We start from the raw sequence: 21,104 nt of genomic DNA on the forward strand, positions 1-21,104 counted from the left end.
TAGGGGGTAATTAACCATAGTTTAGCAGCTTCAGTAGGTGTGCCAGACATCTAACTTACTTCAGCTGAAAGTAATTTAGGAAGAATCCCCTCGGAGATGGGTCGATCTTGCTAGATTGATGTAGGTATGGGATGGGGTCTTTGTTTGTGATAAAACAGCTTTTGATCTCTACATTGACGCTAACTTGGAAACAGTCCAGTGAGTCCACAAAAAGTTCTGGCAAATGACTTCTCAACCACTGGTTCCATTGCCTGTCCTGCAAAATGTCCTGTCTGGAAGCTGGGATTTCAAAATCACCTACAATACACAAAGATCACAGTGTAGAGTGACAAAAAATCTATGTGGCTCAATAATCCAGTGAATATAATCTTTGATGCAGCAAAATATGTGAAAAGATTTGCCCAAAGAAAAAACTATATGAATAAAATAAAAACAGGTGTTTTAAAATAATAAAATATAAATATAATGCATATAATTCACATTGTGGACGCCAAACTCAACCTCACCATTTCTGTGTGCGTGAGAGAGAGAGAGAGAGAGAGAGAGAGAGAGTGTGTGTCAAACATGATCTTACCCTGGACTACAAATTTGAATCCAAAGCATCTCAGAGGCAGAAAAGCAAATACATCTTGTTTTGGAGGCTGAAGAAAGCATGCAGATGTTTAAATTGATTAATAACAGGTTATTTAAAAAATCATTATTATTTAAGTTTCACTATATGTTCAATTTAATAACTTTAATTACCTTTAACACTGATGCCAGATTTACTTCAAAATGAAAGGATGGGAAATAATTGTGGGTTTAATCTTTTCAATACCTAGTTAGGAAATTTACTCAATATCAAATTAATTCAAATTATCTATGTCCTATTGCTGAGTATCACTTGCCTCGCCTTGTGATGTTTTTCCATCTGTCTGCAATGGGAAAGCTAAAGCAAGCTCTGTGCTTTCCACACTTGGGTTGAGCTAGATTATAAAACACAACATTATTTTATTATAAGGCCACACTTTTTTATTTTTATGGATGACATCCTCTGGGGACCCCAAAATCGGGGCGAGCGGGCGAAAAAAAAAAAAAACAAGGCAGCAAAGCTGTCAAATGTACAGACAAAAACCAGAAAATAAAAACGCAGGAAATAGGATACTGTCAATTCTGATGAACTAATGTATTATGCTTACTGTAACTGCATAGCCAACATCAAATTCTTATTCTGCATAACATTGGATTAGGATGAAAGTAAAATGTGTATCAAGCATTAGACTAAGTTCCCATACCTAGATCAATCTAACAGGATCAATGCAACTCCAAGGGGTTTCTCACTAAATTGCTTTCAGTTTGAGAGTCTTAGGATTCTGGCATGCCAGTTTCAATAGGCGTGACAGACAACTAAGCCACTTACATTGATTGCAATTTAGCGAGAATTCCCATGGAGATAGATCGATCCACAGTTAGCCTGATAGGGTCTGGAAATAGTCCCTAAGGTGTCAGGCTGATAAGAGTTAAACTTTGGAAATGCCAGAATGAGGTACAGTGAAAATTACACACAAAAAAAAATTGCTTAAACTCATTAAAAAAAAAAAAAAAAAAAAAAAAAAAAAATATATATATATATATATATATATATATATATATATATATATATATATATATATATATATATATATAATTAATTTTTTTTGGGGGGGGGCTGTATGTCAATCCTAAGAATCATTCTTGTAACTTAACAAAATACAGAAAATGTTACAAAGTAAGAGTACAGGGCTCCTGGCAAATGGGAGTGATAAGTCACAACTTGAAAATGCCAGTATAGCACTCTATAAACCTGCATTGCCTCCAAAACAGAAAACAATCACACTGGTTTTCAAACACAAGCTGCGCACTTCTGTCTTATGAAACTTTTCACTAAGTTTCAGTATCGTAAGTAACATGGTTTTCCCTTAATCGCTATCCTGGCAGCAGTGTCCAAAATAGGGTTTTCTTCAACTTTCATGCAATAAAACATAATACTTAACAGCATAATGACCATCAAATTTTTTATAAAAAAATAAAAGTATCATGAATATTCAGAAAATGTGATTTGGGAAGGTCTTCAAGGCCATGGAAGTTCAGAGTCACACTTTCAAAAGGCCAAAATGTAAACAAGAGATAACTGTACTGAAATGATTTTCTTTCCATTTTCAACACCTTTTTTAAAACAAAATGATCAATAAACTGTCATTTTTAAATGTTCAACTAGGAAAATTGTTGACATAGGAAAAATAGCAATAGAACAATTTTCAATGTCCAATTTGCTCCATTTGCAGATGCTGAACATAGTGAATGATTAAATCTGACAAACTGCAATGATGAGTTCCTTTCCATTTATGATACTTTATTACACAATGCACAATATTATAACAGGTTTACCGTCATTTTTATATAATCAACAAACAATATTGTTAAGAAGCAGAAAATGTCAAAACAACACTTTTACATATCTTATTAGTTCCATAATGAGACTGTTAACATGCCTAAGAATTAAATCTGAAGAAATAACAATTATATACAAAAATACAGAAAATGCACAGCACTTCTGGTGGATGGGAGTATAAAATCACATCTTGAAGATGCTTGTGTTTGAAAAATAATTTTAAAAAAATTTTAAATAAAACGTAAAAAATCCAATAAAGCTGCTATTCAAACTTTTAATCTAGCTGTATTAACTTGATATTAATAACCCCACCAAGTTTGAGAAAAATAAAGCACTGTTATTCATCTATAGCATGTTGGCATAACACAATCTTTTTGTTGTAAATTTATTTGCAATGTTAAACACCATTTATCTGCACAATTATCACCAAATCCTAATTTTGTGACACAGTTAAGAGAGCTAAACCTATGGGACTTTACAGGGAAATCTCAAGGAGTGTTTTATGTAATCTCATTTAATGGCCAATTGAAAATTAGTGAGTAGGCAAGTGACTTTATAGACCTTAATTTAATTAGTGATCACCCAAGGGACAACTTTATAGACTGTCATCCATACAGTACCATCATAAAGCACAAAGGTGTTGCATACATGCTGAAAAAAGTGAAAAAACAGCATTACTTCCCTAAAAATGACCCGATGATGCTGATTTTCAAACTTGACCTGCCTATTATGAATATTCATTAGTTCTGCAAGTTTCAAACCAAAAGGTAAAATGGTTTTCCACTTATCATGTTATCAGTGTTGCATATATGCTGAAAAAAGTGAAAAACAGCATAACTTCCCTAAAAATGACCCAATCATACTGATTTTCAAACTTGACCTGCGTATTATGAATATTCATCAGTTTTGTAAGTTTCAAGGGAAAAGGTAAAATGGTTTTCCACTTATCGTACTATCGGTGCTGCATATATGCTGAAACAAGACAGCACTGTTCTGCAATGGGTTTACTTCCATTTTTAAAACACTTTTTTAACATAAAACAAAATAAACAGTTTTCTACCATTTGTATATGATCAACTAAGAAAATTGATGAGATGGGAAAAATATCAATAGAACAGTGTTAAATGTCCAATTTCCTCCATTCTGAGATAATGAATATAGTAGATGATTGAATCTGACAAACTGCAATGATATTTGTTTATTTCCATTTTTGACACTTCATAACATAATACACAATAACAAGTTTACCATCATTTTTACATAATCAACTAACAATGTTATTAAGATGCAGGAAATGTCAAACAAACACTTTTACGTATCTTATTAGTTCAATAATGAGACTGTTAATATGCCTAACAATTGAATCTGAGGAAATGTGAAAAAACAGCATAACTTCTAAAAGAATGGCCCGATTATGCTGATTTTGGAACTCAACCTGTGTTTTAGTTAGTTTGACTACTCCTGTGAGTATAATGACAATTGGCCTATCTGTTTTTCTTATATTGTGTTATTAGTGTTGCATATATGTTGAAAGAAGTGAAAAAACAGCATAACATCCCTAAAAATGGCCCAATCATGCTGATTTTCAAACTTGACCTGCGTATTTTGAATATTCATCAGTTTTGTAAGTTTCAAGCCAAAAGGTAAAATGGTTTTCCATTTATGGTGTTATCGGTGCTGCATATATGCTGAAAAAAGAGAAAAAATAGCCTAAATTCACTAAAAATGACCCAATCACACTGATTTTGGAACTTGACCTGCGTATTATGAATATTCATCAGCTCTGTAAGTTTCAAGCCAAAAGGTAAAATGATTTTCCACTTATCGTGTTATCGGTGCTGCATATATGCTGAAAAAAGTGAAAAAACAGCATAAATTCCCTATAAGTGACCCGATCATGCTGATTTTCAAACTTGACCTGCGTATTATGAATATTCATCAGTTCTGTAAGTTTCAAGCCAAAAGGTAAAATGATTTTCCACTTATCGTGTTATCGGTGCTGCATATATGCTGAAAAAAGTGAAAAAACAGCATAAATTCCCTATAAGTGACCCGATCATGCTGATTTTCGAACTTGACCTGCGTATTATGAATATTCATCAGTTCTGTAAGTTTCAAGCCAAAAGGTAAAATGATTTTCCACTTATCGTGTTATCGGTGCTGCATATATGCTGAAAAAAGTGAAAAAACAGCATAAATTCCCTATAAGTGACCCGATCATGCTGATTTTCGAACTTGACCTGCGTATTACGAATATTCATCAGTTCTGTAAGTTTCAAGCCAAAAGAAAAAACAGTTTTCCACTTATCGTGTTATCGGTAAAAGTGCACGGCGACGGCGACGACGGCGACGGCGACGGCGACGACAGACGCAGATGATGGCTATATGTACAGACACATCTGTGTCTGTACATAAAAACACTCAAAAAAAAAAAAAAAAAAAAAAAACTGCTTAAGAAAAGTTATGTTTTCAGTACACAGCTGGAAACACTAATTTACCACAGAAACACGTATCAAACTAACAACATGTCTTTATCCATGCTCTCAAAATATTACAGCATTGTGAATAGGGCCTACTTCGTAGAAAGGTAAAAAGTCATGAATATATATGCTGCATATTACCAAATCTATTTAAGGTTATTTCATGCATTCTGTTGGTATATGTATCAATAAAACAAATATCAAATAAACAGCGTGTCTTTATTTGTACTCTCAGAATCACAGAATTGTTTAAAAAAATGAAGCAAAGATGGGCCTATGCTTCCTACTAACAAATCTAAAAAAGGTAATTTCGGTCAATGCCATTTTGTCTACTTCGACTCACACGTAGCAGCCAACTATCGGGTGGCCTGTCCGACCTTCAGTCCACCAAATACCATGACGCTCTTGTCGACCCTTTTTTCGCTACAAAAAAAAAAACCTGGTATGTGCTGCTTTGGACAAAATGTCACTGAAATTTTCCGGGCGATGATCGCTGGCCGCGGCCAGCCTTTCATATAATTGTAAAAGGGTGATATCTCCATGTCCAATATCAATGGCAAACCAATCCAAAACTGCGGCCCCCGTTCCTTTTGACTTTAATTGTCGTGTATTTTGAAATTAATGCTAAGAATGAATTTGACGGTAAAGCGGCCATATATTCCATAATATGCATGCGCAGAAAGCTCATTTTCCGCACTCGGAACTACTCGGATGTCTCTGCAGTCGACAATGACAGTATGGAGCTTGCGGAATTAGCTGAGGATTGCCAATTGCATTTTCCGGCAAATTCTATAATGACGTTTGCGACAACCGACCTCCTTGGGGGGGGGGGGGGGGGGGGGGAATTTTTTTTTTTTTTTTTTTTTTTTTTTTTTTTTTTTTTTTTTTGAGAACGGACGAAAATCGGTGCCCGCGCAGGATGTCATCCATAAAAATAACAAGGCAGCAAAGCTGTCAAATGTACAGACAAAAAACAGAAAATAAAGACGCAAATAAGTGAAAAATCAAATTTTCACAAAAAACTGTTAAATTGCCAGAAAAATTTACCAAACAGACTGCGTTGCCTATTGAAGCTGTATGTTAGACCCATGTTTCTTTCCTGTAAGTTTAAGAACAGTAAGTGACATGATTTCCCTTAAATGGTCATCATAGGAGCAGTGCCCAAGATAGGGGTTTCTTCAAATTTTGATGCAACATTACATAATGTTTAACAATAAAATGACAATCAAATGTTATTAATAAAATATTAGTAACATGGACATTCAGAAAATGTGACAAGCAAAAGTCTTCAAGATCATGGAACTTTAAAGTCACACCTTGAAAATGCCAATATGTGAAAAATTAAATTTTCACAAAAAACTGTTTAACTGCCAAAAAAAAAAAAAAAAAAAAATACCAAACAGACTGCATTGCCTACTGAAGCTGTATTTTAGTCCTATGTTTCTTTCCTGTAAGTTTGAGAACAGTAAGTGACATGATTTTCCTTAAATGGTCATCATGGAAGCAGTGCCCAAAATAGGGGTTTCTTCAAATTTTGATGCAATATTACATAATGTTTAACAGCTTATCACAGATATTCAGAAAATGTGACTAGCAAAGGTCTTCAGGCCCATGGAACTTCAAAGTCACACCTTGAAAATGCCAAAATGTAAACAAGACAGCACTGTTCTGAAATGGGTTTATTTCCATTTTTAACACTTTTTTAACATAAAACAAAATAAACATTTTACTGCCATTTTTATATGACCAACTAAGAAAATTGATGAGATGGGAAAAGTATCAATAGAACAGTGTTAAATGTCCAACTTCCTCCATTCTGAGATTCTGAACATAGTGGATGAATGCATCTGACAAACTGCAATGATATGAGTTTATTTCCATTTTTGACACTTTATTACACAATACATGATAACAAGTTTACCATGTTTTTTACATAATCAACTAACAATGTTGTAAAGATGCAGGAAATATCAAACAAACACTTTTAGGCATCTTATTAGTTAAATAATGAGACTGTTAACATGCCTAATAATTGAATCTGAGGAAATGTGAAAAAAAAAAACAGTATAACTTCTAAAATAATGGCCCGATTATGCTGATTTTCGAACTCAACCTGCGTTTTAGTAAGATTGACCACTCCTGTGAGTATAATGACAATTGGCCAATCCGTTTTTCTTATATTGTGTTATCAGTGTTGCATTTATATTGAAAAAAGTGAAAAAACAGCATAAATTCCCTAAAAGTGACCCGATCATGCTGATTTTCGAACTTGACCTGCGTATTATGAATATTCATCAGTTCTGTAAGTTTCAAGTCAAAAGGTAAAATGGTTTTCCACTTATCGTGTTATCGGTGCTGCATATATGCTGAAAAAAGTGAAAAAACAGCATAAATTCCCTAAAAGTGACCCGATCATGCTGATTTTCGAACTTGACCTGCGTATTATGAATATTCATCAGTTCTGTAAGTTTCAAGTCAAAAGGTAAAATGGTTTTCCACTTATCGTGTTATCGGTGCTGCATATATGCTGAAAAAAGTGAAAAAACAGCATAAATTCCCTAAAAGTGACCCGATCATGCTGATTTTCGAACTTGACCTGCGTATTATGAATATTCATCAGTTCTGTAAGTTTCAAGTCAAAAGGTAAAATGGTTTTCCACTTATCGTGTTATCGGTGCTGCATATATGCTGAAAAAAGTGAAAAAACAGCATAAATTCCCTAAAAGTGACCCGATCATGCTGATTTTCGAACTTGACCTGCGTATTATGAATATTCATCAGTTCTGCAAGTTTCAAGTCAAAAGGTAAAATGGTTTTCCACTTATCGTGTTATCGGTAAAAGTGCACGGCGACGGCGACGGCGACGACGGCGACGACGGCGACGACAGACGCAGATGATGGCTATATGTACAGACACATCTGTGTCTGTACATAAAAAAAGTGTGGCCTAATATAGTACATTTGTACATAATTATTAACAACAACTTATTCACATACTAAATTTAGTTGACGTATAAATTCAGGGGGAAACTGCAAGTTTTAATAATATCTATTGTAATTCTACTGTTACAGTAATGTTTGATTTCCTGACTATCATGGACAATCTTCCTATTCTGATAGAAATGAAAGTATTAAATATCCAAATGCATACCAGTATTTATCATTTCAATATCAAAAACCAGTTACTATATATTTATGCTTTTGGTTACTGTGTTAGCTCATGCTTTTCCTTGCTTGCATGTGAGCAAGTATGTGTGCAAATGCGTGCGTATACAACTGTTTGCATGTATGGGAGTGCATATGCATGTGTGCATGAATGCATTCACCTCTTCTGGGACAGGCAGCACCTTCTTATGAAGCAGCCATCTCTCAGTTTTCCTGGAGGTTTGGATTTCTATCACACCATTGCCTAGATCACGTCTGTGCATCACCTCAGTTTCCTTATTCACCTGTTGAAACATTAAAATTATTTACTTTACTGCAACCGAAATGAAAAATCAACACAATTAAAAAAAAATTATATGCCATTGTGTGATGAAGCTGCCCATTTGGCCAGTTTGTCCAAATGCATTTTAACCAACTTTCAGGTAAAATTGCATTACCTTCAGCAGATATTCTTCATGTAAGAAAAACTTGACATGGACATAATCATGTTCAAGTTGGTGTAAAATGTGTGAATTCAGCATCTGTCCTCATGCCATACATTTCCCTGTCCTGTTATTCAAAACTATATGTTATCAGCTGGTTTAATAATAAAAAAAAAAATAATAATAATAACCTTTACCTTGTTTATCACTATCAGCCTCTTAAGCCTGTTCAGAAACAAGAGCAGGGAGGGGTGGACATCTTTAAAGCTGGATGTCAAGGAGCGATTCTTCAATTTCTCTTGCTCGGTCTGCATTTTCAGGGGCAGCGTTATCTTGGTGGTCCACCTGTGTGAAAAAAAAAACTTGATTATTTTTTCTATTCATCAAACTGAATGTAATTCCAAGCAGTGTAAGTGCTTTTAAATTGAATTGCACCTTTCCCCTATAAGTTTTTTAAAACTCTTTAACATAGTTTTACATTATCAACTAGCAAATCACAGCATATCCCAGAGGGTTAAAACTGCCAATGATATTAATACTCTTGAGAAAAATTAAAAACATAAATAATGAAAATAATAATAATAATAACTTCATGCACCAATGCATTATCACAGATTGACAGGCAAACACTTTTGCAGAAACATACATTCACACAACCACAGATACAAAATAGCTCCCAGCATTGCTTGTTTGTTTGCTTCCTTTTGGCGTGGGATCCAAGAATATAATAAAAACACAGACTTGTTGTTCATTATCAATCTAATCAAATATCATAAATATCACCTTTCATCACTAAGGTCAACTAAAACCTTAGACTTCTTTTTCGACTTCTTTCCCCCTGCCAAGGTCACATAAAATGACTCGTGAGGTCTCTCTCTGTCTTCCTCTGACACCCAGTGAGGCAGGATATATCCAGTGGGTCCACTGTTGGCATCAAAGCGGATACAGTATCCGTTGGAGATAATTTCTGGGGTGTTGGTAACAGTAAACACAGACTTGAAGCCTATGCCTTTTTGACCTTGAATATGGAAAAAAAATTTGTGATATAATATGAAGAAAATTCTTGCACTTTTTGATATCTAAAAAATTAGTTGATGTAAATTGTTAACACCATATGATTTATGCTGATTGATATTTACACTCTTTTACTTTGGTTTTTGGTTATAATTAATATTATTATTCCCCTCCCCAAACCCATCCCCCCCCCCCCAAAAAAAAAAAATAATAATTAAATATACAGTATAAAGAAATTATAGTATATTATAAAGAAATTCTTGTACTTAATTACATCTTAAAATAAATTAGATGATAAAAATTGTTAACACCATGTAATTTAATATATTGATTGATATTTACACTCTTTTTCTTTGGTTTTTGGTTATAATAATGAGATTACCCCCCCTTCCAAAAAATAAAAACAATAATGAATGATAATAAAATCTGTTGAAATCTTTAAGAAACAGGATGGGGATTTCAAAAACGGCAACACACACACACACACACACACACACACACACACACACACACACACACACACACATTCAACCATTATTTCTCATTTACCAATATATCCTTGCTTGTGTTTTCCCTTGGTGGACTGCCCAACATCACAAATGGCTCTGATATTCCTCTCAGAAAACCCCTTCTCATTGTTGTACAGGGTGATGCAGTCCTCCTCCACCACAAAGACCAGCTCTGGACACTCACTGGACCCTGCCTCTGACCACTGGGCAGTGGGGTAGTCATTGTCATCCGCATTCTGGAAGGGAGATTTGGATCAAATCGTGGGTCTCTGTTATCTGTATTCTTATATTATATTATGTATCGTTCTTGTATTAAATTATCATTATCACCTATTTGTTGTAGAATACATTATGTTTCTATTCAGTATTGATACTACTGTTTAGTTTTAAACCACGTTTCTTGATATTATTGTTATATTTACAAATTATTCAACAGATGCGTTTTTTTTCAATTATGGGGACTTTAATTACTGTTGACATGGTAAATTGCTGCCATTTATATTTGACGTTTGTAGTGCTGTTACACTCATTTTATATCATTTATACTGATTTTTTTTATGAAACAATGACATAATATGTATTCTGGAGAAGAGACAAGCATAAAAATTAATATTATTAGTTATACACCATGCCACCCATGCAAGCTAGCTGCAACTGCAAAATTAATCTTTTCCTGTACAAGACAAATTTGCCTTACCTGTATCAATTCCAACACAAAATGGGTGTCTTTGTTATACAGCTCTTGAGACAGCTTGTCCAGGCTGCGTCCCACCAATTCATTCAGTCCTTGGGCCAGCTTCTGCCCCTTCTCATCCAATTCAAGACCAATTCCAAACTTCTCCAGACGGATGTCCTGAATGACATTGAAGCACTTAGTTTCTTTTTCACTACAAGCCTCATCCTTTGTCTCCAAGGTTTGTGTTGGTTCTACACTGGAGGCGTCACTTACATCATGGGTGTTGTTGCTGTCAACACGTTCAGTATTTTCCATCAAAATCTCTTGTTGATTGTCAACTGCTGCTTCTGACAGAAGTTTCTCTGCAGTTTCTGAAACTAAAATTTTCATGTGATCAATTTTTGCATTCATACTTACCACACAATGTTATAAATTCTAGCTTTACAATCAGATAACAATAGTCATCAAATTTCTTTAAAAGGCGTACCTAGCGGGTCTACATTCTACTAGTAATCAGTCTGGGATGAATTTGGAAAATGGTATTTTCTACTGTACATTTTGGACCTTATTGTTTATTTTATAATATGTATTTCCATCTAGCATCAATTAAAATACTCTCTAAGACAAGTTATTTTTAATTATTTTTGCTGCTTCAGGATATTAACTCACCCACTTCCATTTGTTCCTGTTTGGGTTTTACATCACTAGGTAATTCTTCCTCACTTTCCTCGTCAGAGAATTCCTAGTGAAAACAAAACACCAAATCTGGATAAAAAAACAACTGGGTTAAAATATCTTTCTTCACTTCTACCAAATGATACCAAATGAAAAATAAAAGAAAACACAAGCCCAATCTGACAGTGCGTTAAGGCCTAAGGTCAAACAGTACTCAAACCTGTGTGAAAGAATCGTCCATTGGGTCGGCACTGCTATTCATCTTGTCCCACAGACTCTCTGTCCATTCAGATATCCCCAGGGACAGCCCCAGGCTTTCCAGGCACAGCTTGTCCTCTATACATTGGCTCATCTTGAGGAGCAACTGGTAGGCTTTGGCCTTGCCTACAGTATTACCCAGGGGTTCCAAAAATACCTGACAGTGTAAAAGATTCAAGTTCAATGAAAAGAAAATGAGTTGAGATTAGACAAAAACAGCCAGAAAACTGCATGGTCTACAGTAGCTCATTTGTTTCAGATTAAATTAAATATTAGTTTAATTTTAGATTAAATATTAGTTTAATTTTATATATTTGACTTTAACTGTACTTTAGACAAAAATTGTCCCAGATGGATGCAAACTTGTGAGATTTTCTTCAGGGGGTTTTTTTTTCCAAGCACGGCATTTGGGAGACAAGTTTATCGTTGAGACAATCATCAATTCAGTGGCAAAATGGCATAATGTTTTTGTGAATAAAGGGAGGAGTGGAACTTCATTCCCACTGGTGCAAGTGAGCCACATACCTGTCTGGCTACAGCTTTACAGATCCTCTTAGGCAATTTTGTCAAGCAATCTAAAGTAAGCCGAGCTTGCACATCTTCTGCCTCTTGTAACCCAGGGTGAATTTGTCCAATGCTGCCCTTTCCTGCCATTGAGTGCAGAACTGTTGTCACATGATTGGCCAAAAGAGCTAGAGGTGCATTTTTTGACCCACCATCTCGAAGGAAAATGGAAACCAAATGCCCTGCTGCATCTCTTGTGTTTCCTTGTTCAAGGGCCAGTTTGAATTGCTTATCTGAGGTTGTCATGGTAATACGCAACAGAATGCCTGGTGCCATCTCAACGCAGTACAAGTCACTGATGTCTTTAACTGAAGAGAAAATAGGCAAACTACCAATGGATCATGCAATTCATGATCATGTAGCAAAACGCTTATAGACTGATTTTGTGTTTTGGTCACCCAATTTCAATAATTGTGTGAATTTATATATGAAGTTACATCTGAAACAGACATTTATTTAACAGATTTCTAACATTAAAAAATCACTGACATGTAGGTTATAAAACTGAATATTCTTTCCACCTATTAATTCTTGAGTTTCACAGCACTTGCAAAACAAAGTTTAACACAAAGTTATCATTTTAATGACCAATGTTTCCAACACAATCTTTGTCACTTAAACTTATGAAAAAAACACAAACTTATCATCATATTAACTGACCAATATTCCCAGCGCAGTCTTTGCTATGCTTCTCAATGAAAGTCTTCAGCGGTCCAAATTGTGGCTCGAAGATGACCTCCCAGTGTGACCAAGTGGACAGGTCAGCCAGCAGAGGGGCACTGGTCAGACACTCCAAGGCCTCCTCGATGGTCTTGTGGTGAGAGCCGCTGTTCCTGTATGAAAACACAGAGTAGTGAAGATTTTTCTGTAGAAGTGAAATACAGATGAATGATATCAGGGGCAGATTGATGCCATCTTCTCGATCTTCTGGGAGACGGTCAGAATTGTTCAAGTTTACATTGACAGGCATCAGTTGGTAGACGGTCGAAAATTAAGGATGGATCAAAAAAGACAATTGGAAAGACACAGTGACTCAGAAAATATCTCTGTAAATGCCCATATGCATAAAGAAAACATATGCTTCGATTAAATTAATTTTATCAGATGTGGCTTACTTTATAATTTGCTATTACCTGCTGAGTAATTTATACAGGTGTGACAGTTGGGGGATTAAGAAGATGCTGTAGCAATTACAGTCCAATGTGAAACACCAAATGTCCAACATGTCCAAAGTCAAATACTGAGTGTTACAAATATCACTATCATTGTGCAAATAAAATGTAATTTTGTCACCCCCTGTTCCTGTATGAAATCACAGAGTAGTGAGTTGAGATTTTTGCTGACTTAAAGGTGGGAGTGAATACATATGATATAAATTACAGAAACGTGATATAATTAAATCTATTTTATCTAATTATTTAATAATGGCTAAATTAGTTACTAACTAATACCTGTAAGGTAATTTATACAGGTATTACAGCTCAGATATTAACAAGTTGCTATTATAATAACAGTTACAGTAGCCCAACATTAAAAGCAGAATGTACAATATGTCCAAAATCAACTAGAGGATCAGAGAGGCGATACCGCCTCCGAATATTGTACCACCAGCTGGAGCAAGCGCATTCGTATAGACCCCCACATACGCAAAATAAGGGACACAGCCACTAGTCTTATGCTTGACAAGCTGTAGAATGCAATCAACAAGAATTTTCAAAATACGCAAAAAATATATATAACTTAAAATGGTACAATCAAAGTTAAGTTCATTGTAAGGTAGGTCAAAGGTCAATTTCAAGGTCACAGTAAATTTCCAGTATATGACTTCCTATTCAACTTCAATAGTAACTATGGACCTATCTCTGCCAGGTTTGGAGTTAAAAGAGAAAGAAATTTGCAGAGTTCAGTTCATGATTATAAGTAGGTCAAAGGTCAATTTCAAGGTCACACTTAGATTGCCAGTATATGACTTCCTATTCAAGTTCAATAGTAACTATGGACCTATCTCGCTAGTTTTGGAAATAAAAGGGAACCAAAATTTGCAAAGTTCAATTCATGATAAAAAGTAGGTCAAAGGTCAATTTCAAGGTCACATTTAGATTGCCAGTATATGACTTCCTATTCAAGTTCAATAGTAACTATGGACCTATCTCTGCCAGTTTTGGAGATAAAAGGGAACCAAAATTTGCAAAGTTCAATTCATGATAAAAAGTAGGTCAAAGGTCAATTTCAAGGTCACATTTAGATTGCCAGTATATGACTTCCTATTCAACTTCAATAGTAACTATGGACCTATCTCTGCCAGGTTTGGAGTTAAAAGAGAAAGAAATTAGCAGAGTTCAGTTCATGGTGAAAAGTAGGTCAAAGGTCAATTTCAAGGTCACAGTAAGATTGCCAGTATATGACTTCCTATTCAACTTCAATAGTAACTATGGACCTATCTCTGCCAGGTTTGGAGTTAAAAGAGAAAGAAATTAGCAGAGTTCAGTTCATGGTGAAAAGTAGGTCAAAGGTCAATTTAAAGGTCACATTTAGATTGCCAGTATATGACTTTCTATTCAACTTCAATAGTAACTATGGACCTATCTCTGCTAGTTTTGGAGATAAAAGGGTAGCAAAATTTCCAAAGTTCAGTTCATGGTGAAAAGTAGGTCAAAGGTCAATTTCAAGGTCACACTTAGATTGTCAGTATATGACTTTCTATTCAACTTCAATAGTAACTATGGACCTATCTCTGCCAGTTTTGGAGATAAAAGGGAGGCAAAATTTGCAAAGTTCAGTTCATGGTGAAAAGTAGGTCAAAGGTCAATTTCAAGGTCACAGTAAGATTGCCAGTATATGACTTCCTATTCAACTTCAATAGTAACTATGGACCTATCTCTGCCAGGTTTGGAGTTAAAAAAGAAAGAAATTAGTAGAGTTCAGTTCAAGGTGAAAAGTAGGTCAAAGGTCAATTTAAAGGTCACATTAAGATTGCCAGTATATGACTTCCTATTCAACTTCAATAGTAACTATGGACCTATCTCTGCTAGTTTTGGAGATAAAAGGGAAGCAAAATTTCCAAAGTTCAGTTCATGGTGAAAAGTAGGTCAAAGGTCAATTTAAAGGTCACATTTAGATTGCCAGTATATGACTTTCTATTCAACTTCAATAGTAACTATGGACCTATCTCTGCCAGTTTTGGAGATAAAAGGGAGGCAAAATTTGCAAAGTTCAGTTCATGGTGAAAAGTAGGTCAAAGGTCAATTTCAAGGTCACAGTAAGATTGCCAGTACATGACTTCCTATTCAACTTCAATAGTAACTATGGACTTATCTCTGCCAGTTTTGGAGATATAAGGGACTAAATGTTATAATTTTGGAGTTACCATAATGTGCAATAAATTTCCTACGGAAAAATTGAATTAAAATAAAGAAAAGGTCATTTTGGTCAAAATTCTTGAAATGGGAGGTGCTCTGAAGTTCCAGATGTTCAAATTTGATGAAATAATGTCATTTTTGACCACAAGTTGCCTGCTTTGCCAAGCCTTATGTTTTATTTTTCCGGAGTTCAAAATTTATTATCCATTACCGTACTGCACATTTTGCTTTAACCACCAAAATGTACTTTTTGATACAGCATAACTTTGGAGATAAAAGGGAAGCAAAATTTGCAAAGTTCAGTTCATGATGAAAAGTAGGTCAAAGGTCAATTTCAAGGTCACAGTAAGATTGCCAGTATATGACTTCCTATTCAACTTCAATAGTAACTATGGACCTATCTCTGCCAGTTTTGGAGATAAAAGGGAACCAAAATTTGCAAAGTTCAATTCATGATAAAAAGTAGGTCAAAGGTCAATTTCAAGGTCACATTTAGATTGCCAGTATATGACTTCCTATTCAACTTCAATAGTAACTATGGACCTATCTCTGCCAGTTTTGGAGATAAAAGGGAAGCAAAATTTGCAAAGTTCAATTCATGGTGTATAGTAGGTCAAAGGTCAATTTCAAGGTCACAGTAAGATTGCCAGTATATGACTTCCTATTCAACTTCAATAGTAACTATGGACCTATCTCTGCCAGGTTTGGAGTTAAAAGAGAAAGAAATTAGCAGAGTTCAGTTCATGGTGAAAAGTAGGTCAAAGGTCAATTTAAAGGTCACATTTAGATTGCCAGTATATGACTTTCTATTCAACTTCAATAGTAACTATGGACCTATCTCTGCTAGTTTTGGAGATAAAAGGGAAGCAAAATTTCCAAAGTTCAGTTCATGGTGAAAAGTAGGTCAAAGGTCAATTTCAAGGTCACACTTAGATTGCCAGTATATGACTTTCTATTCAACTTCAATAGTAACTATGGACCTATCTCTGCCAGTTTTGGAGATAAAAGGGAGGCAAAATTTGCAAAGTTCAGTTCATGGTGAAAAGTAGGTCAAAGGTCAATTTCAAGGTCACAGTAAGATTGCCAGTATATGACTTCCTATTCAACTTCAATAGTAACTATGGACCTATCTCTGCCAGTTTTGGAGATATAAGGGACTAAATGTTATAATTTTGGAGTTACCTTAATGTGCCATAAATTTCCTACAGAAAAAATTAATTAAAATAAAGAAAAGGTCATTTTGGTCAAAATTCTTGAAATGGGAGGTGCTCTGAACTTCCAGAAGTTCAATTTTGATGAAATAATGTCATTTTTGACCACAAGTTGTCTGCTTTGCCCAGCCTTATGTTTTATTTTTCCGGAGTTCAAAATTTATTATCCATTACCGTACTGCACATTTTGCTTTCACCACCAATATGTACTTTTTGATACAGCGTAACTCGAAAACCGTATGGAATACAAAAAAACGGAGACCACCTCAGTGTTGGGCTTTACATGCTCTACAAAATGCAAAAAAGAATGGGTCTCTAGCATTAACGGTTCCCGAATTAGAGACAGTTTTCAGTTTTGGTATCTTATGGCCGCTACACCCGTGAAAATGCACCGATTGACCCCAAATTCACACAGATGAAAGATGACCTGAAGGGTAACATTTTCCAATAATATTATTGGTTAAGTCTGTGTGGTGTCTGAATAACAGCGCAAATAAATTTTTTTTCGAAAAAAAATTCATTTTTTTGAAAATTTTGGCCCGTTTGACCTTGAAATAAAGGTCAAAGGTCAAATCCAAGGGCATATTTGAAATCTACACATATGACTTTTGGAAAGCCGTCTGTAGAAATTTTTCCCATAATTCCTTCCGTAGGGTAGATAATTAGCATTTAATTTTGCCATTTTTGGACAAGGGTGCATTGCAATGAGTGCCACACCTAGACCCCAATACCGACAAAGCCCAAATTTTACATGGAACGAGTTGAGATTATAGGTGACCTAAATCCAAGAGATGGGTATGGGGGCCCTTACCGTCTAGGAGGAGAAGCGGTAACAGTAACATGGCGGCGGAGCCGGCGGAGCCGCAGGAGCCGGCGGAACGGACCGGACGGGACTAAAACCATGTGTACCGCCAGCGCTCACGCTGGTGGTACAAATACAGGTAGCACTATCATTGTGTTAACAAAATCGAAGTTTATCACCCTCTGCACCGATTTCTTTGTTTAAATTTAATGAATCAATGATAACAGACCACAAGGTCACGGGAAATAAAATATTTCAAAGCAGCCCAAGACAATATACTTTTAAAGCGAATATATCTGATTACATTCAAAATATCTTCAAAAAATATGTACCGGTACTTATAATATGCAAGAAAAAAAAAAAGAGGAACAAGAAATGAAAGCTATCCTCTGGCTCTTTACTTATTCTAACATATAAGGGAGAAAACACCTTAAAAAGCAAAAAAGAAAAAACTTGTTTCACTTAAGTTCTTACCCCTGGCTAGCCACAGAAGCAGCCTCATAGTACACCACACTGTGGGGTGTGGCACCATCTCCAGCACCTTCAACCAGCTTCTGGACAGTGCCACAGCCTAGGTCAGTGGGCTTCTTCACTTTAAACTGGTCACACAGCATATCACCAATGGTATCACTGGGCTGGAATGAAGGAATGAAGGAATGGATGAATAAATGATTGAATTAAAGAAAAAAAACAATGAGTGATGAATGAATGAATGAATGAATTAAAGAATGAATCAATGAGTGATGAATGAATGAACGAATTAAAGATTAAATGAACTACTGAATGAATGAATGAATGAATGAATGAGTGAACTAACAGATAAGTGAATGAATTAGTGAGTGAATGAATGAGAACTTAATCAAGTGAAAACTTCAATTTAAATTTGTTATAAATGGGTTCATGACAACCGTTATTCAAGGGCAGTAGTTTTATAACTTGAAAAGAAAACACTGTTTTAGAGAAAAATGTTCTGGCTGAGAAATTAATTTTTGAAATCACATAGTGAATTTGCCATTCCCCATATGTTTGGATCCATGCTTACCAGATCATTTCCACACTGCCTAATAAACTGCAGGACACTATCCTTAGTGGCTGTAAACTGCCCAGTTCCTGGCCCACCTCCTACACTGGCCATGCCAAGTTCTTCTAGCTCCTGTGATATGTACAACTTTGTTTATTGACTTACTGACTGCACAGTATTTTTCATTCTGTGTTAAAACAGTAACTATGTTTGTCATATAATCAGCTATATTTTTCAAATAAGCCAATATGTAAATCCTCTTTCACAACAAAATCAAACATTACTGTAACAACTAATCAATTAAATCTATCCTATAGTTTCTTACAGATTTTTATGAGTTTCATGTCTGCAAATTCAGAAAATGGTACAATGGGTGTTATTATGTAGGACCTGAGAAATTCAGGTTTTTCTAATTTTTTTAAATATAGCTTTAAATGTGAATCAACAGTAATATGCTAGTAATAATAAATCTGTACTGCTTAATAAGCTGCAACTGATAAGTAAGTAGCCATTATCGAAACTCATTTTGATTTACAAGTACTCAACAGTTTATTTACCCACCTTACTGTGATGTCCCAGAAATTCTGTGAAACTACCATGACCCATGCTGTGAAAATCCTGGAAACCAAAGTATTGTGCCAGTCTCTTTTCCATGTGGGCCATGGCCCTTAGATTCATAGCACTGGTATATGAGGACAGTGTCTGGCTTAGCTGCTTGAACAGTACAGCTGAAAGTATTTTAAAAGTGTGATACACAGGGTTATTCTCCATATTAGCTGCAACTAAAAATTCTTTCAGGTCACTAGTAAAGATACACAGATCAAAGGTGACAAAAAGACAACTTAAATGTTGTAGGTGCTCAAACCCAAACCTGTAAATTAAAACAAGTTTAAAATAGCAAAAAGACAAAAATTTATATCAATTGGGGTATGCAATGATTCTAAAGTTTTAAAGTTTCTATTAAACATAAGAACACCTTCTGTTGGTCTAGCTGGCCCAGCATGCATTTCTCCCTCCATTTCTGACCCCTGACCTTCTGCTTGGCTGTCAATGTCCTCTGCTAGATGGGGGATTTCCAGATCACCAGCAGTACATAGACATAACTGGAACAATTTTCTTAAAAACAAACAGAAAATACATTGTAGGAAGTTTTAAACTTCAAAGCGTCTTTTTCTAATGGTTCAGAATTTCACAGACAAAAACTAAAAATAGAAATGCATTTATTACTAAGATAATCTTGAAATAATCCTTTAAAATTACATATCATTATTTTTAGACTGGAGGTTGAAAGTGAGAGGATTTTCAGTGCTATAATATTGTCAATGGTAGCAGGAAAATTGACTGATTAAAATACTTTAAAATCACATTGAACCTTCCGTTTCAGTAAACCATTGCAAAGGCATCATAGTGTACATGTACATGTAGCTGAAATCTGACAGCATGCAAGTCTGAAGAAATTTTCAATTATTTGTCTAAAATGGTCTAAACATCAAATTCTTACAATATATCACGGCAGAATACCTTGTAAATTCATCTGTTGACAGTATTCTCAAGAATGGCGACACAACATAATCTGGATCCACAAAGTTGGCACTGAATATAGTTTGACATCGGTTGAAAACTTCCAGCACCACATCTGCTGCAGCCATGTCTGCAAACTGGCTCTTCTTCTTTGTAGTATTGCTGGATAAAAAAGGTCAAATAACTTATTTCAAACAAAACTGAAAACTTTTTGACAAGCCTAAGTTTATAAAGTAAGGCACTATGTTTTAATTTACTTCAAATTTAACTCCTTCAAAAATTTGCCTTTAGAAACACATTATAATTTATACATATCAATTTAAACTTTGGATATAATAAAACAACATTTGATGTTTTTATAAATCTTCTATCAGGCATAGAACACATAACAATGATTACTTAAAGTAATGCTCAGTTGATTGTTTTTTAATTGTTCAAAGTTTTCAACCAAACTACATGCACCAACCTTTCATCTTTCAGAATGGACTCCTGCAACTGATTTTTTAGTTTGTGTAACTTCTTGTCCATTTGTTCAATCAGTTCATTTTTCAGCTTCCCTCTGGCCTCTGAATTCCAATTCTTTTGGTGTTTTTGAGCACTTTTTATAACCTAATTTCAAAAAGCATAAAATATATACAGCTTATAACGTATAGCTAGCTTTATGACACAGCTCTAGATCTTGCTAAATGTTTATACTTGATTTCTGAATTTGCAACTTTAAAAATTAAAAACTTTCTGATTATACTGGCCTAACTACCTGAATTATGGTAAGTTATCAAATTGGGCAAAATTAATATTTTCTAGAAGGTGGGGGGGGGGGGCAGTTACATATAACTTACAGAAATGGCAAGCCCAACACTTTTCACCCTCACGCCCAACTGTTCCACCGTTTCACATCCATATTGTTCTTGTACATAGGTCAGAAACTGTCCCAGATTTACTCTAGCAGTCCACAGTTTCTTTTTGTCCATATAAGACTGTAAAAACATGACATGTAAATGTTTGAGACTGTAACAA

At 35.0% G+C, this 21,104-nt stretch overlaps 1 protein-coding gene across 4 annotated transcripts in view; it reads right to left on the minus strand.

Moving 5' to 3' along the window:
- The window catches only part of LOC106181565 (uncharacterized), a 34,379-nt gene that overhangs the window by 10,102 nt on the left and 3,173 nt on the right, over positions 1–21,104 (minus strand). For 3 of the 4 annotated variants that reach the window (XM_087011058.1, XM_087011057.1, XM_087011055.1), the window contains 19 exons: positions 20,927–21,064; positions 20,554–20,696; positions 20,088–20,249; positions 19,543–19,682; positions 19,128–19,294; positions 18,588–18,698; positions 18,020–18,180; positions 12,834–13,006; positions 12,135–12,481; positions 11,572–11,766; positions 11,346–11,418; positions 10,698–11,053; positions 10,041–10,236; positions 9,261–9,495; positions 8,675–8,822; positions 8,217–8,339; positions 888–965; positions 575–641; positions 185–297 (listed from right to left, as the gene is read on the minus strand). In XM_087011058.1, coding sequence (XP_086867184.1) covers positions 185–297; positions 575–641; positions 888–965; positions 8,217–8,339; positions 8,675–8,822; positions 9,261–9,495; positions 10,041–10,236; positions 10,698–11,053; positions 11,346–11,418; positions 11,572–11,766; positions 12,135–12,481; positions 12,834–13,006; positions 18,020–18,180; positions 18,588–18,698; positions 19,128–19,294; positions 19,543–19,682; positions 20,088–20,249; positions 20,554–20,696; positions 20,927–21,064 — 3,126 coding nt within the window. The remainder of the gene's footprint in view (positions 1–184; positions 298–574; positions 642–887; positions 966–8,216; positions 8,340–8,674; positions 8,823–9,260; positions 9,496–10,040; positions 10,237–10,697; positions 11,054–11,345; positions 11,419–11,571; positions 11,767–12,134; positions 12,482–12,833; positions 13,007–18,019; positions 18,181–18,587; positions 18,699–19,127; positions 19,295–19,542; positions 19,683–20,087; positions 20,250–20,553; positions 20,697–20,926; positions 21,065–21,104) is intronic. The other variant, XM_087011056.1, reaches the window with a different exon arrangement.

The sequence above is a fragment of the Lingula anatina genome, chromosome 4 (genome assembly GCF_051362555.1).
Source record: "Lingula anatina isolate TDL-2025a chromosome 4, LinAna3.0, whole genome shotgun sequence".
Lineage (NCBI taxonomy): Eukaryota > Metazoa > Brachiopoda > Lingulata > Lingulida > Lingulidae > Lingula > Lingula anatina.